This window comes from Syngnathus floridae, chromosome 4 (assembly GCF_059516105.1).
Source record: "Syngnathus floridae isolate MCC-2025c chromosome 4, RoL_Sflo_1.0, whole genome shotgun sequence".
NCBI lineage: Eukaryota > Metazoa > Chordata > Actinopteri > Syngnathiformes > Syngnathidae > Syngnathus > Syngnathus floridae.
In genome coordinates this window covers 9134762-9149941 of record NC_142416.1, presented here as the reverse complement: position 1 = coordinate 9149941, position 15180 = coordinate 9134762, and the positions used below count along the sequence as shown (strand labels likewise).

Genomic DNA, 15180 nt, shown 5'->3' with positions numbered 1-15180 from the left:
TACGTCATGTACCCGCCCACTGACGTCAGCAAGTTAGGACGCTCTGCAGCAATCGTGCCCTTTCCTTAAAAAAAATAAAAAAATAAATCGTGGCCGGAAGGTTCAACTGAAAGATTGAAAAATTGATTATCTACAACTATCAAGACCGAAAATCACATTAATTAATGATGTGATTGTTGCTTTGCTTCTACGATGTGGTCCTGAATGACTGCAGTCAAATCATTCTTGGCGGTTTTGGAATGAGGGAAAAAAAGCTCAGCAGGATCCCCTTTATTCTACAAGCACGATTTGAGGAAACGAGTCGCTCGTGCTGACGCTCATTTTCATCAAGGCCTGGAATTACTGATGTTAAAACTCCAGTGATTTCATATAAACGAAAAATGCACTTTTACCAACAATTTTAATTTTGATTTAAAATTTTACAAAGACTGCACGGTACAACACCAAACAAAAGTGTCACAAAATGTATAAACGGTATGGAAAATTTAAATGCTGGAGGCGACAGCCCCAATTTTTCTTCAGTGGTACTAGGGCCACTGAAAAACGTGTGTTCTTAAGAGATTTAATTTTTGAATGTTGATCATGTATATTGAATGTTTACCAGCGTTTTTTGTTTGAAAAAAAAAACGTAATAATGATGATATTTTTATTCATATTGGGTGGTGCAATTAATTAAGGGCTACTCTGAGTGTGGTTGCCCGTGTACGGCCATTTGCCGATCCTTCATTTAATGGAAATAATGATCTAGTCTCACTTTACTCGCAAATCATTTAAACGAAGTGAACTGTGGTTGAGTATCTTCTTCTGCCATCTAGTGGAGAAACTTAATATGCACACTATGATACGCACTGGCAATGACAGTAGATTGATTATTAACAAAGATACAGGCAACTATTCTCACTCATATTCCCATTTAAGGACAACCTGGATTAACCTAAAATGCATCTTTCTCGAATGTCAGAGAAAAACAAATTACTCCTTTTTTTTAACTTTATTTTGGGTTCTTTTTTGCATTTTACATCCTCATTTCAACTATTTTTTGTTTATTGTACCACACATACAAATGATCTTAACCCACCAACCTGTTTGTTTTGAAAATCAATCAGAGGCCCATGAGCACAGAAGTTTGTCCACGTGGTCTATAGCCACCTAAAGACAAAATCCTTTTGTCCGTGCTTTTCTGCCACATCTGCATTCACTTCTGGAAGGATTCTTCTGGAATCTCCACAACTCCATCGTCACAGCCATCTGGATGTAGTCCACGAACCCTTTGATGACCATCTGAGCTTGAGAATGAGGAGAGGGGGGAAACCAAATAGTCAGGTCCAGCAATCAAGGAGGCTGCTCTAGCAGGGCAATGTTCTTTTAACCAAGAAACTGTTGGAGGCTTAGAGCAATGTGAAGCATCCATGTTGTCGTGGTGAAGCAGCGTTGGTTGGTCTTCCAATAATTCTTGCCTCTTCTCCCACCCTGATCAGAGAAAATATCTACAGGCTCTCTTTGTGTAACTGTATCTTTTGTGATATCTGAAGTCTTTCTGAAAAAAAAAAAATAATAATAATAATATATAATAATATATAATATAATTATATATATATATATATATATATATATATATATATATATATATATATATATATATATATATACAGAACAGCAAAGATACTGCGTAGAACCCTCAAGCTCCCAGGCCTCTGGTAGAGGACCCGAGCTTGAAGGGAAAAAGATACCACCCACGGGGGGTGAGGAAAAAGTTTTTTTTTTTTTATATATATATATATATATATATATATATATATATATATATATATATATATATATATATATATATATATATATATATATATATACATATATGTTCTGATTTGTCTTTATCTTTTTCCCATATATATATATTTAGAGAAAGAGAGAGAGAAAGAGGCGAGAGAGAATTTTTGCTCTCGTAGCATTTTTTATGTCGAAGTAATTCTTTTTTTACAATGAGAATATCCTGTGACCCTAAGTGTAGGCTATAGAAACTGGATGGATAGAATGATTTTACATGAGGTAATCTTTACAAATAAATAAATGATATTATCTTCCAGCCATTTATTATCTGAACTCCTCATCACATTTGGTAAAATTATCAAGAAGTATTGATAATATGACATATCAAAAACAAATTGATCTGCATTCTTATGAAACGTGGCAGTACATAGAGGAGTATGAACACAGGAAGCGGTTTTCAGTGTCTGTCAAACCAAGGCGCAGGAAATGCTGCTTCACTTGACAGGAAACTTATCTCAACAGTCAATGTACACCCCAAGCAGATCAGTTGCCACCCTTGTGCGTTGCCATAATGCTCATATGCAGTATTATTAAGAAATAATCAAAAAATATCGAGAATCAGTGGTATGTGCTTTGAATTCAAGCTGTACAATCTTTTTTTAATATTAACACGACACTTGATTGAGAGGTTATGTAGGATGGTAAGATATTGTTCAATTTGTGTATTATTCATTTATGCTCAGTCAATTTAACTCACAGATAATGTGAGACAAAAAATAGTCAATGCCCGACAAGTTAACGAGCTTCGTTTTGAGGTGAGAAGATACTGACACAAACACATCATACAATCTATTTTAAATAATCACATAATACAAAAAAAACCATCTAAAGAGGATAAAACACAAAACAGGTTTTGAAATGAATGCCTATTTGGCAAAAAGAGTGAGGAAGTAAGTAGTTGGGTACAGCACCAAAGCGACCACAGACAGGCCTTCAGGAGGGTTTCATGTTGTGTCAACTGGAAACAGGAAATGATGAAATGATGCGAAGAGAGCTAGCGGGTCTTCATCTCACTCATTATTCACGAGTACGTCCAAGCTAAAGGTAAGTAAGATACGAAATAGCTTTTTATCAAATTAACTGTGCACAGTTTTCAATATTTATTTTGTTTAATGAACCCCTAAAAAAGAGATACAAATGTCAACAACAACCTGATCATTAAAATGGGCACTGAGCAACAAGAAGTGGAGTCTGCAGCACATCCACCTCAAACAGAACAAGGATCAGCAGCGAAGAAGAGGAATCCCCCTGCAGATCATCTCGAGGGACAAGCAGCTGAGTCCACTGACCCTCTAAAAACATACAAATGGAAAACAGCCTCAAAGGAATTTCTTCATGAGGTGAGTGAAGACGGAGCCTCCTCTGCAGCATCTCCAACTGAAAGGACTCAAAAGGGCAACAAATGGAACAAGATGCAATTGTGGCGCAAGGCCCTGAGTGAGGAAGACAAAGCAACTAAGATGAATTCTACAGGAAAGAATCCCTTCCAAAGAGCCCTTTCTTTGCCTCCTGTGTCATTTTTTGCCACACTGACCCAATCCTCTAGCTCTGACAGTGCACCACACGGAGAGCCCCCAAAACCCTCTGTTGCAGAAGCCACTTTGGAGCCTGAGCAAGGGGGAGGAGGGGCCCGATTTAAAAAGTGCTGGAGGTCTGTGTCTCAGAAGCTCAAAAGGCCCAGACTGCAAAGTCGGAACAGCGCCCCTATATTGTTACAAGGTGAGATGTTTGATTGTACGTAGTCATCCGTACTTTCAAAAATGATGATGTGACGTTTGGTTCAAGTGAATCTTATGTAAAATAGATACAGAGACTGATACTGTTACTGTCAATTATGTAAAACATCAGAAAATTCAGCATAGCCACGTTCACATGTACAATTTGATAACTGGAAATGTATACACACACACACTCACACACACACACACACACAAACACTGCAGAAAAAATCAACAGTCAAGTCTAATATGAAAGATAAAATTTGGGGCTTTAGTTGATTCTTGATACAAGAAAGTACCGTATTTTCCGCACTCTAAAGCGCACCGTATTGTGAGGCGCACCTTCAATGAATGGCCCATTTTAAAACTTTGTCCATATATAAGGCGCACCGGATTATAAGGCGCACCTTCAATGAATGGCCCATTTTAAAACTTTGTCCATATATAAGATATAAACATTTGCTTCGCGGGCCGGACTTTGGACACGCCTGCTGTAGTGGCTCAATACTGGTCCATATATAAATACGGTAGACAAAACTTTGAGGTTTGCCATGAATGTAAAGAAAAGAGGTGAAATGTTTGCACAGAAGAACATTTTCATGTATTATTTCTGTCATATCAAGAAAACAGATTGAGCCAAATTCATATTGATTGTCAAAATGATTTCATTTGGCCATAATGTACAATGCATTTTATTTATATTGCGCTTTCACGATGGCTTTTGTCGTAACCAAGTGCTTTACAAACACAAAATAACAATACGAAAGAAGATATCACATTTCAATGCATTTGATGTGCTTCAAACCTCACGCATAATTCGGAGGAAATGGACATTGAGGAAAACTCACAGGAAGTGAGTTGTTCAATGTGTAGATAACATCACTTTCCACTTTTCAAATGGGAGTGGCTAAGTGTGATGGCGAGATGGGTTCAAAACCCAAACACAAAACAAACAGAGGCCAGCATATGCATGCAATTATAATCTAGTTCTTGCTGGTTTGGAAAAGCTCTAATTGTTATGTCTGTGCGTGTGTGTGTGTGGGGGGGGGGGGGGGGGGGGGGTTGGGGGGGGGGGGCATGCATATGTTTTATAATCTGAGTAAAGGAAGAATTTATAGTTGCATCAAGGCATTTTGCTTCACCGTGTGCTTGCTTGTCTACTGACTGTTTAGGTGAAGGTGAGCATGAAGCTGTGTCCACAGAACTCCAGAAAAACCAGTGGGCGCAACCCCGCGAAGTTACCTTGTGGAACATTAGCAACTGTGTTCTTCAAGATGGACAGATTCTCATCTGCACCGAGGAAGAAGTACTATAACATTCACACAGCCACTCAATCTTGTTTTCAGTTGCAAAATATCATTCAGGCTTTTGCTTCTGTCCCCAGCCGACAATGTGGACCCGGACCCGTGTTAACAGCTGCCTGTCCAACCTCAGTATGCAGAATCTTGTGGATATTGATTCAGGTCAAGAAATAATGCTTTTATTTCACATTGGGGGACAATTTCATACTCAATTTCCTCAAAAACTGAAGCGCTACCATTTTGATATCAGCTCAAGGAGACGTTTTATTCCCGCAGACAGCCACAGAGGAAATAGCCAAATGTTTATACGAGTATGAACGTCAAATTGCTTCCTCTTTCCCCCCCTCTGTAAGATAGTATCAGCAGTTATTCTTGTGGGCCAGGGAAGGCAGAGAGCATACAGTAGTCCACTTTTCATTCAAGTTTAGAGAGTACATAGAGTTAGCATTGCTTTTTGCTGGTTGGTGTGAGGTGACGGGTTGTGTCAACATTGGACTCCCACAGAGAGGAGGCATTTTTACATGGGGACAGATTGATGACCATTTGTACTAAATGATGGGATTCAGACGATGGATTGTATGTGGTGGGGCATTGGGTAAGTGGTAAGATCGAGAGTGTAGTATGAGCAGCAATTTGAAGATTTTTCAGCTACTTGTACATTACTTGACTTTTTACCTTTACTCCCTACATATAAAAACAGATACCAGTGTTGGTACTTTTTGTGCCTTGCATGGTCAAATTAGGTGTGTTGCTTTTTTTTTTTGGATGGATGGATGGATGGATGGATGGATGGATGGATGGATGGATGGATGGATGGATGGATGGATGGATGGATGGATGGATGGATGGATGGATGGATGGATGGATGGAAAAAAAGATAACACCACCAAATCAAAAAGATGTGAATAGAGTTACAGTAAACTGCAGTTGAGATTTTGAATGATTGGTTTATTGATTGGAGATTTATAAGGCAAAAAATACATATGGCAGAATTATTAATATATATATTTTTTAGAATATTTAGTTTTTGTCGGTTCACAATATTAAGAAAGCTACCTATACAATATTCGGTTTCAATGGACTTACAGCCTAAGCCAGTGCTAGCTTTTGAGGTTTTGTTTTCTTCTCTTTGTAATAATATGTTCTGTACAGGCCAACAAGTCAAAACACATTGCTCTGATTCATGTTTCATTTGTGGAATATATATTAAACAGGCAAAATATTTGGAGTATTTTATCCATCTCAGCGGACGGCCATTTTGTCATTTGCTGTTGACTAAAAATGACATAACAGTTGCCAGGTCTCAGGTCACATCTAATCACAGCTCAGCTTCAGAAAACTGGTGAGTTGTGGTCAGTTGTGACCTGGTAACTGTAATGTCATTTTCAGTCGACAAGTGACAAAATGGCCGACACCTGAGACAGATAAAACCAGCAGAATTGTAGTCCTTGACTCATATTCCACAAATGCAATATCAATCAGAATGCCACGTTCAGACTCGTGGGGGCATTTGAACATATTATAAAAAAATTTCCCCTTTCAAGTACATTTTAGTGTGTACGTTTTTACTTTAAACAAAAATGATTATGAATCAATCAATATGAATCGCTCTCTACTTTGTGCCATTTTTTTTAACAAGTACCTGTACTTTTTCCGCCTCTGCTGAAAACCACATCTTGTACTGTCACATGTTTGAAATGCCAAACTTACTCTAGTGAAAATGAACACATGAGTCATGGTGGAAATTTACAGAGGGAGTGATCATGAAAATTTGAAAGAGCTTTCAAACAAGCACTTACTTTAAAAAAAGTAACTCAATAACTAAATTAAGTCATTGGTGTGTTATATTCTATATGTGTTCATTTTAGAATGTAGTCCTGACCCCGTGAGCTCTCGACCAAAGAAAGAAGATGGTGGTGTGCGGGTGAGTGCAAGACACATCACGCATAATGATCGATTGGCAACATATTTCAAATGCATTTTAAATGTTATATTTCGCCCTGAAGGCACTGATTAAGCGACGTTTTGAGAACAAGGCCAAGAGAAACAGCAACACTCAACTGAACCACGTGGGACTAAACAAAGGAAGCAGGTAGATAGTAGCTTAAATCCATTAAATACAAATAAATAGAGTTTATGTAATTGTGGCTCTCCTGGAAATTAAACTGTGCCATACAGTAAATCTGTGCCGCTCTAGCTTATGAACGTGTTCCTGCATGTTGTTTTACATTTTTTTATATAAAATTTGATGGACTCCATTGTGACAACTTGTATTGTAATTATTTAAAGGCACTATGGATCCAAGGAGTCTGTATCAATTCCAGTGAGCCCTGTAGGAAGTCTGGATCTGAGTGCAGATGCCAGTACTGTGGTCAGGCCAGTCCACAGCTCCATTTTAGGGGAGAAGTACTGTTTTGAGGTACAGTCCTCTCCAACCCATGCATTCTTCACTTTGACTGTAAAATATTTGTTGGACGGGTCTCTCTTTTGTTTAAAACGCAACAATGAGTAGTTTTACCTTAAAGCACCAATTTTAAATGGTTCAGGGCACATTGTCTTGAGGTAGGCAAACTGTGTGTGCTGTCAGATCTGTCACGTGAAAAAACATAAAAGTGTGTTATCACATCTGTATTGAGTTTACTGACTAATCTTAAAATGAGCTTCAAATTTAAAAGAAATCACAATACTGTTACTTTCCGTCTATACTTGCACTTACAGGTCATAAACTCTGAGAACACACACTGCTTTGGCTGCTCCTCAGCTGCAGAGCGTGATCGTTGGATTGAAGACCTGAGAAGGGCTGCCCAGCCTAATAAGGTGATCAATTTGATCCAAAGGAATACAATTTAATATCCTGATCATCGGAGAAAATGTAATTAAAAAAGTGTTTACTATTAAACTGTTCACAGGATAACATTGAGCGGACAGAGAACTCCCTAAATCTGTGGGTGAAAGAAGCAAAGGATTTGCCTCCCAAACGCCGCTATTACTGTGAAGTACATTTGGATGGGACTCTCTTTGCCCGTACCACCTCTCGCCCTATAGGAAAAGTGCCCAGTCGTTCCAACCTGGCTGCAGAAATCTCTACTGGTTCTTCAGGAAGTCTGGGTGGTAGTGGAGGTGTTGCAGGGGGATGTCAGTTATTCTGGGGAGAGTTCTTTGAACTTGACAATCTTCCCTGCATCTCACAAATCACCTTGCACCTCTTCCGCGAGGAAGATCCCAAGAAAAAGCGCCATTCTCGAGATGAAGTCAGCCTGCATCCACTGGGGAGTGTCAATATACACTTAGCTGATATCCGAGGGAGGACCTATCAGGAAAAGTGGTACCCTATCATTCCTTACAAGCTGTCGAGTACGGGGTCCGCCAAAGAGCATCTGGGGTCACAGGCTTCTCTTCGCATCAAGGCCCGTTTCCAGAATCTACACGTTCTTCCTATGGAGAAATACAAGGAGTTTGCCGAGTATGTGACTGTGAATTATGTCGACATGTGCAAAAGCTTGGAGCCACTTCTGAATGTGAAAGAAAAGGAGGAGCTGGCCGGGGCGCTTGTGCATGTGCTGCAGAGTATCGGCAAAGCAAAGGTAAAAGAGTAGAACGCATGTAAACACTCAAACATCTAAGGTCAATCACAAACAATTGGGAGACTCTAGTTAGCCAACCTGATTTTTTACTTTTAGATTTTCTTTTAATGAAAACTGAAGAAATCTGTTCCAGCATGATAAAATATTTTTAGAAGGGCATCGAAAAAGCAAAGAATACACACAACTAATTATTTTTGCATTTTGCTGAGGTCAAGCGTAATACAGCTTGCTCCAGTTTTTTGCATGATCATGGTCTAATCACAAAAGATTTGTACTTATTTAGAGGCTTGATCCACCCAAGATATTGTTGAGATTCTAACTTTGGGTTCCTTTATGTAACTTGACTTTTTCAAGTCAATTAGTGCAACCTAATTCGGAGAGGACTCCCAAAAAAGGGCTTTACATTGTTAAAATACACAATCATATACACATTATTAAACAGAAATCCAAGGGAATAAAAAGAATCAAAACAATAAAGACCTACTTGAATGCCTACATAACAAATATGAACATTTTTTTAAAAAACGTATACAGTGGAGACTGTTCTTAGCTCAATGCTGCAATTAATCCACAACTTTCCATTTTCACCATATTTTACTGAAATGAGTTTTAAGCAATTGCTGCGATCTTCCTTTCAGTGGTGTGAAGAATTTGAGAAAAAGCAATAATTTCGGGACTCTGAACTTAGTAGTTAGAAAATTTATAGAATGGAAAAAACTCAGCTGAGGGCTGAGTCCACAGTCCACTTTGAAGCAATTAGCTCTCATTCGCTTAGCATAACAACCCGCTCTCTCACTCATACAACTTTTAACTGCAGTGGAGCAAGAATCAAACATTATTTTCTATAGACAGATTATTTTAAAATTTGTACTCAGACATCAATCCTGACCCCTTCAAAGCTCCTTCACTGATTTTGATGAGTTCAGTTTACTGTCTTTATTTAAATGGGCTGCTCCCTATAAATTGTGAGCCAGGCTCTTTCCGGTAAACTGGAGGAAAATTTAAAATGCACCTAAATGACGCCAGCCTACCAGACATCTGCCCTGTATGCCAGATGTTCCACTCCAGCTCTATATGATGGTTTAAGTAAGTTTGGTGGTCATCCGCATACAATTGGTACAAACTACCTTCAAATTTGCTGATGATATCACGAAGAGGGAAAATAGAGAACATCAATTCTCAAACTAATTTAATTCACATAATAAACTAAAATACTATACAATATGTTTCAGGAGTTTCTCGTTGATTTGGGAACCGCTGAGACTGAACGTTTTGGAGAGAAGGAGGCCCTTATCTTCAGAGAGAACACAATTGCCACGAAAGCCATAGATGAATATATGAAGCTGGTTGGACAAAAATACCTCATTGACACACTAGGTAAATATGTTCGATTAAACTGGTTTCCCGTAATTACAAATACTTTCATAGTGCTCTCTTTCTCATTGGTTTCAGGGGACTTCATCATACGTCTCTATGTAATGGGGGACAACTGTGAAGTTGACCCCCGCAAATGTCATGCCTCTGAACTATCAAACAACCAGAGGAATTTGAGGGAAGTGTGTGACGAAGTGGTGCGGAAAATTATTGACCTCCATGGGTAAGATAATGAAGTTCACAGGGAAAAAAACAAACTTTGGATCTTGATAATAATTTTCAACTTTAAAAAAAAAAAAAAATTCTAATGCCTTTAGACACTTTCCTGAGGAGCTGAACAAGATTTTCTCAAGTTGGACAGTGTTGTGTGAAGACCAAGGAAGACCAGAGATTGGTCAACGTCTCATCTCTGCTTCCCTCTTCCTTCGCTTCTTGTGTCCTGCTGTCCTGAGTCCATCTCTTTTTGGTTTGACACAACCATACCCAGAACCAAAAACCCTGCGTGCACTAACCCTAACTGCTAAAGTCATCCAGAACTTGGCAAACTTCACTCTGTGAGCATCTTTATTTGCCACTCTAATTATACATCATTTTTTTAAACATTTAGAAATATATTTAGGAATGACTTTTTTTTTTTTTAACAAACATCTCAATTGTCTTACTCCAGGTTTGGAGACAAGGAGGAGTACATGCTTTTTATGAATGAATTCTTAGAGCAGCATTGGGACAGAATGAGGGGCTTTCTCCAAACAGTATCCAATCCATATGCTGAAATACCAATGAGTTCTTTTGATGGCTATGTGGATCTACCTCTGCGACTGGCCGTGCTACATGGTCTGTTGGTTGATATCATCTGTCTGAGGGATCAGGTACAAAGGAATCATTTCCCTTTTAGAGCAGAATATCATATGTATCGAACAAATCCACTAAATTCAGGTTACCTGCGTCACCTTATGCCTGGTCTAAAGTCCACTCTACTTTCTGTCACCAAATATCCCGGTGATCTTGCTCATGCAACAAAAAATGTATGTCTCCAAAATTCCCAAGTAAGATAAACTACACTTGACCCATCTAGAAAATAAAGATCCGCCTGTTTTTACACCGTCTTTCAAAATAGTGCTCACAGTGTACTAAACATAAGGTAAAGGAATGTAAATAATAAATACATCTAGAAATACTATGGTACATGAATGCAAGCGTGAAAAGATGAAGTCCAGCCAATTGCACAGTAGTGTGTTGAAGGCCTGTAGATACAAAGTATTTTAGTGTTATTACCCTGCCTGGTAACAAAGTGCACGTTGGCTGGGTGGGGTGGCCTCACATAATGACTGGTGTGTTATAAATGCCCTTTAACAGTCGAGCCATAATCATAACCGGGTTGGGTTGGGAGTTATGTATGTATATAACAATTCGAAATGACAATAACTCACAGGAACCCTTGAGAAGAATATTTTTCACTTGCATCATTGGTGTGGGGCCCAAAGTGAGATTTATTTATTTATTTATTTATTTATTTATTTATTTATTTATTTTTTACCGGGGCCCTGAATCCCTTGTGGAAACACTGGGCACAACCAAATTATTGTTTATGAAGAATATTTTACTATCTCCTTTAATTTTCAAACGGTTGTCCCATACCTACAAAGTTAACTTAGTCTTCATAAGAATTTGCCATTGTAACAGAAGGGTGCTGACTCTGATTGTACAATGGGCAATCCAACAAAGAACCATACCATTATGTTGACAGCATTTATTCCAAATTACAATTTTTATCAAGAAAATAATTACTGGATTGTAGATGTAAAAATGAGGATCCCGCTCATTTGGTTTGACTATAACCTATTGTATTTTAATTGTGATTTTGGTGACAGACAAGTGTTCAAATTGCTAAAAAAAAAACTGTGCGTTATCTTTATGCTCCTTTATCCAGTTGCTTTCTTCTCATTGTTGGTCTGTTTGTGATTTTGTAGCATCATCATATTTCACACAAACTAACAGAGCTTTTATGTGCTTTAGGACACCATTGAGAAATTGCACCCTCTGCCTTTGATTCTGAACCAGATAACAGAGTCACTGGGCCCTGAGATGCACCAGATAACAATTAACCAGTATGTTGACCTCATGATCTGTCTTTGGTTGTTGTCATACTTTAGTAAAAGTGCCTTCTTTGTCACATTCCCCAGGAAACAAGTCAAGCCAATGTATGTTCCTCCAAAGCACTTGAGCAAATTTAGCCCTCATCAATCATCCCTCCAACAGCTTCCTCAGGACGCCAAGAGAGATGGGTATGTGGTCTTCTGTCCAACTTTAGATTTCAATATTGTTATAAAGAGCAACTACATAATGCTACAAGAGCTTTACAACATTCTGGTGAAGCTATGCTCATCTTCATTAGCTTGCAAACAGTGAAAACTATTAAGTATCTTAAGTGTTACCATCAGATAACTGCCAATACACATTATTTTGCTAGGTAATATATGTGAATTTGACAACCCCCTTTATCACTTCTAAATCTTACATGTATAAAGATCGACACAAGTGTGATTTTTTTTTTTTTCAGAGATGTGAAAGCTAGGAGAAGGAAGCCAGTCGCCAGAACTCAAAGTGCACCTCATAGACGTCCTGAAAAAAGACTAAAGAGGCAGACAAGTTCTGAAGCCCTACCCACAGGGGAGCATGAACAAGATTTGGAAACAAACCAGCCACTCATATCATCACCAAAAACTGTGAGTGTAAAATGAAAAGCCAGACTTATGTCAACTACCATTTCTTTTTCAAATATTACATTATGGAGTATATACGGGCTGAAATGGAATGAAGTTTTCTCGTCATTAGAGCGAAGCAATCAAACCATGTGCACCAGTACCTTGGATTAAAGACGTACAAAACAGGGAGCCCAGAGAGATGCACTCTGAGCAGGAGGAACTCCGCTTACTAGATAAGGTAGGTCATACCTACCCTCAGAAAGGCAATCGAATTCTCAGTAACATCTTTTCACATCATGAACCAGCATGCCCAAGAACTGTCCGAGCTCCGCCTGGGAATAGACCAGGTGACTGAGCGTGAGCTGGAAATGGCAAAGCGACTGGAGGACTTCATTAACCAAAGTCAAGATCAGAATGCAATACTGCAGGCCGAAATGGATGAGCTTCGGAATCTGCTGGCTGTGCGGGAGGAGCAGCTTGCTAGCGCCACCTTCAGGTAGAAAACGGCATGTTTTATTTAATCAATAACTGTTATCATTACTCTAGACTCAGCACGTTCATGGCCATGTTGGAATTGCATTTACCTGTACTATTAATACTATTGAAAAGAGAATGGCTTTTATTATAGGTAACCAATTCGTACATCTTGGCTGTCTGTTTCTTTGATAGGTTGGACGTGATCGAGGAGGAGAGGGAGGATGATGAGCGCAAGCTGAATGCCGCAATTGCAGCTGCTGAGCGAATGAACATACTGGTACGACACAAGGACAAAAACTGATTCGAATCAGGAATTCGGTTTCAGTTTGACAAATCCAATCATTACATTTCAATTACCTTCTTGAATTGTATCGCACCCTGTGTATTGGGATCTATATATTGAATCGGTTTGACGTTGCTGATGTTTTTTTTTAAAAATATAATTACCTTGGACACTTTGGAGTTTGGGGAGGTTTTACATCTTGCGGCAAAATCCTAAACACAGCAAATTCTACATCTCTACCAAATTGAATCAAATTCCAGTCCTGCACAATCATACTGAATGGAATCATTATATTTCAAAACGGTTACATCCTTGACTCATATTATACCTCATGAATGAAGAACCATATCAAATTGTGTTTTTTTGGAGAGATGCATACCCCATATCATGATCTTATTGTAGTAGATCTTTAAAACCAAGAGAGATATTTTTTTTATTGTTTGATTCCATTGAAATCAAAAAGTATTAATGTTTCAGTGTATGCTATGAAAACATCTGTTCATTGGGATCAGCATCAATCTTGCAACAGAAATTCAAGCTATAAACATGAGTGAGCTGCCGATTTTCAAAAAATGATTTAACTTTTCTTTTTTTTCATGTACTCACAGGAGGAGCAGTTTGCCGGCTTGATGAAGGATATTCATCAGCTCAATAAATCAACAAGCTGATGAAAAGGAACAAATTGTCAGTTCAGGATGAGTTACTTCTTAGGGTTTGCCATAGTTGTGTGCAGTTTCAGTATAGCCCCAAGTATGCTTTTTACCCATTTCTCAGCGAGCACATAAAAACTAAGCTTATCTTTGCCAGACTTTTATTGGTGTGTAGTATGATGAATTGAATCTGTTACAAAAAATGAAACGCTGACAAATGAATAGCAATCAATAGCCCTTCGAGCAGTGATTTTATTTGTGTTAAGCACTTCATATAAAGTTCACACCAAAGTCAGTACAAGATTTCGACAAACACTCAGTCAAAATATTTGGTTCACTCACACAATCTTACAATAGACACAATAAAACGTTTACCTTGAAATTCTGCCTTTACCAACACAAAAATGCTCAGTAATTTGTGACGGTGAAGAACTCACTCTATAATGTATGTACGTACTTTTTTATATTTGTAATATCTGTATGAGCAGTAACTTTTGACCAGTCACAACGTTATGGCCATTTGAGAAATAGTATTCACAATAATAGATGTGTGAAATGTGGTTCGCGATGAGAATTGCTTTTGTAAACCTTTTTAGACAGATGAGATATGAGCCAGTTACTTTATTTCGCATTTGTTCTTGAATTTCTTTGGTTCGTGGCCTTTTATTATAGCTTTTTGAGATCTTTCCGTTGACTTTATTTCGTCAGACAAGTTCTAGTATCTTGATTGAACATGCTCAGTGAACGTGAACATTAACTGTTAGCCTTCCTCAGCCGTGATAGCTCACAGTAAATTCATGATATGTGGGGCAAGTATTTTTTCTACACAGGACCAGTTGGTTTTGAAGAGCTTTTTTCCTTAATAAAAATCAAATCAATCCATATTAACTGCCTTTATGTTTACTTGCGTTATAGTTGTTATATTTACATTTCTTAGATGACCTTGAACATTAAAGTAGGGAAACTATGTAAAATAGTAAGAATTTGAGAATAGGGAAAATATTTATTTCAAATGCACTGTAATTATTGATGCTGGACAATGACAAAAAAAATACATAATGAGTCACATCAACAATTGCTGAACACCAAATGACATGTTTATGACTGAGAAAAATTACATACAATAATATTCAGGGAGTGCTGTATAATAATATAGTTTTCCATTGCATACATTTGTTTTGCCATCTGTTTTGTTCAATAAAAATACTTAATGTTTCATGAATTCGTTGATCTTTCAAACCGGGCGTGCTGAAGCGGTTCG

General features: G+C 38.1%; 1 protein-coding gene across 3 annotated transcripts; it reads left to right on the top strand.

Annotated features, from left to right (window-relative positions):
- Positions 1 to 2714: 2714 nt before the first annotated feature.
- Positions 2715 to 14803, top strand: rasal3 (RAS protein activator like 3). 3 transcript variants are annotated; one of them, XM_088373125.1, is made up of 20 exons: positions 2716 to 2871; positions 2957 to 3546; positions 4718 to 4851; positions 4930 to 5008; positions 6715 to 6770; positions 6853 to 6938; positions 7136 to 7265; positions 7565 to 7663; positions 7756 to 8430; positions 9663 to 9807; positions 9883 to 10027; positions 10122 to 10358; positions 10472 to 10673; positions 11821 to 11912; positions 11988 to 12089; positions 12365 to 12530; positions 12640 to 12747; positions 12815 to 13005; positions 13179 to 13263; positions 13878 to 14803. In XM_088373125.1, the coding sequence occupies exons 2-20, from the start codon at positions 2991 to 2993 to the stop codon at positions 13935 to 13937; spliced, it is 3348 nt and encodes a 1115-aa protein (XP_088229251.1). In that variant the 5' UTR covers positions 2716 to 2871; positions 2957 to 2990; the 3' UTR covers positions 13938 to 14803. The 3 variants fall into 3 exon arrangements, with proteins under 3 accessions (XP_088229250.1, XP_088229251.1, XP_088229252.1); XM_088373124.1 differs by having other exon boundaries at positions 2715 to 2871; positions 9663 to 10027; XM_088373126.1 differs by lacking the exons at positions 2716 to 2871; positions 2957 to 3546; positions 4718 to 4851; positions 4930 to 5008 and adding an exon at positions 5025 to 5441 and having other exon boundaries at positions 9663 to 10027.
- Positions 14804 to 15180: the final 377 nt, after the last annotated feature.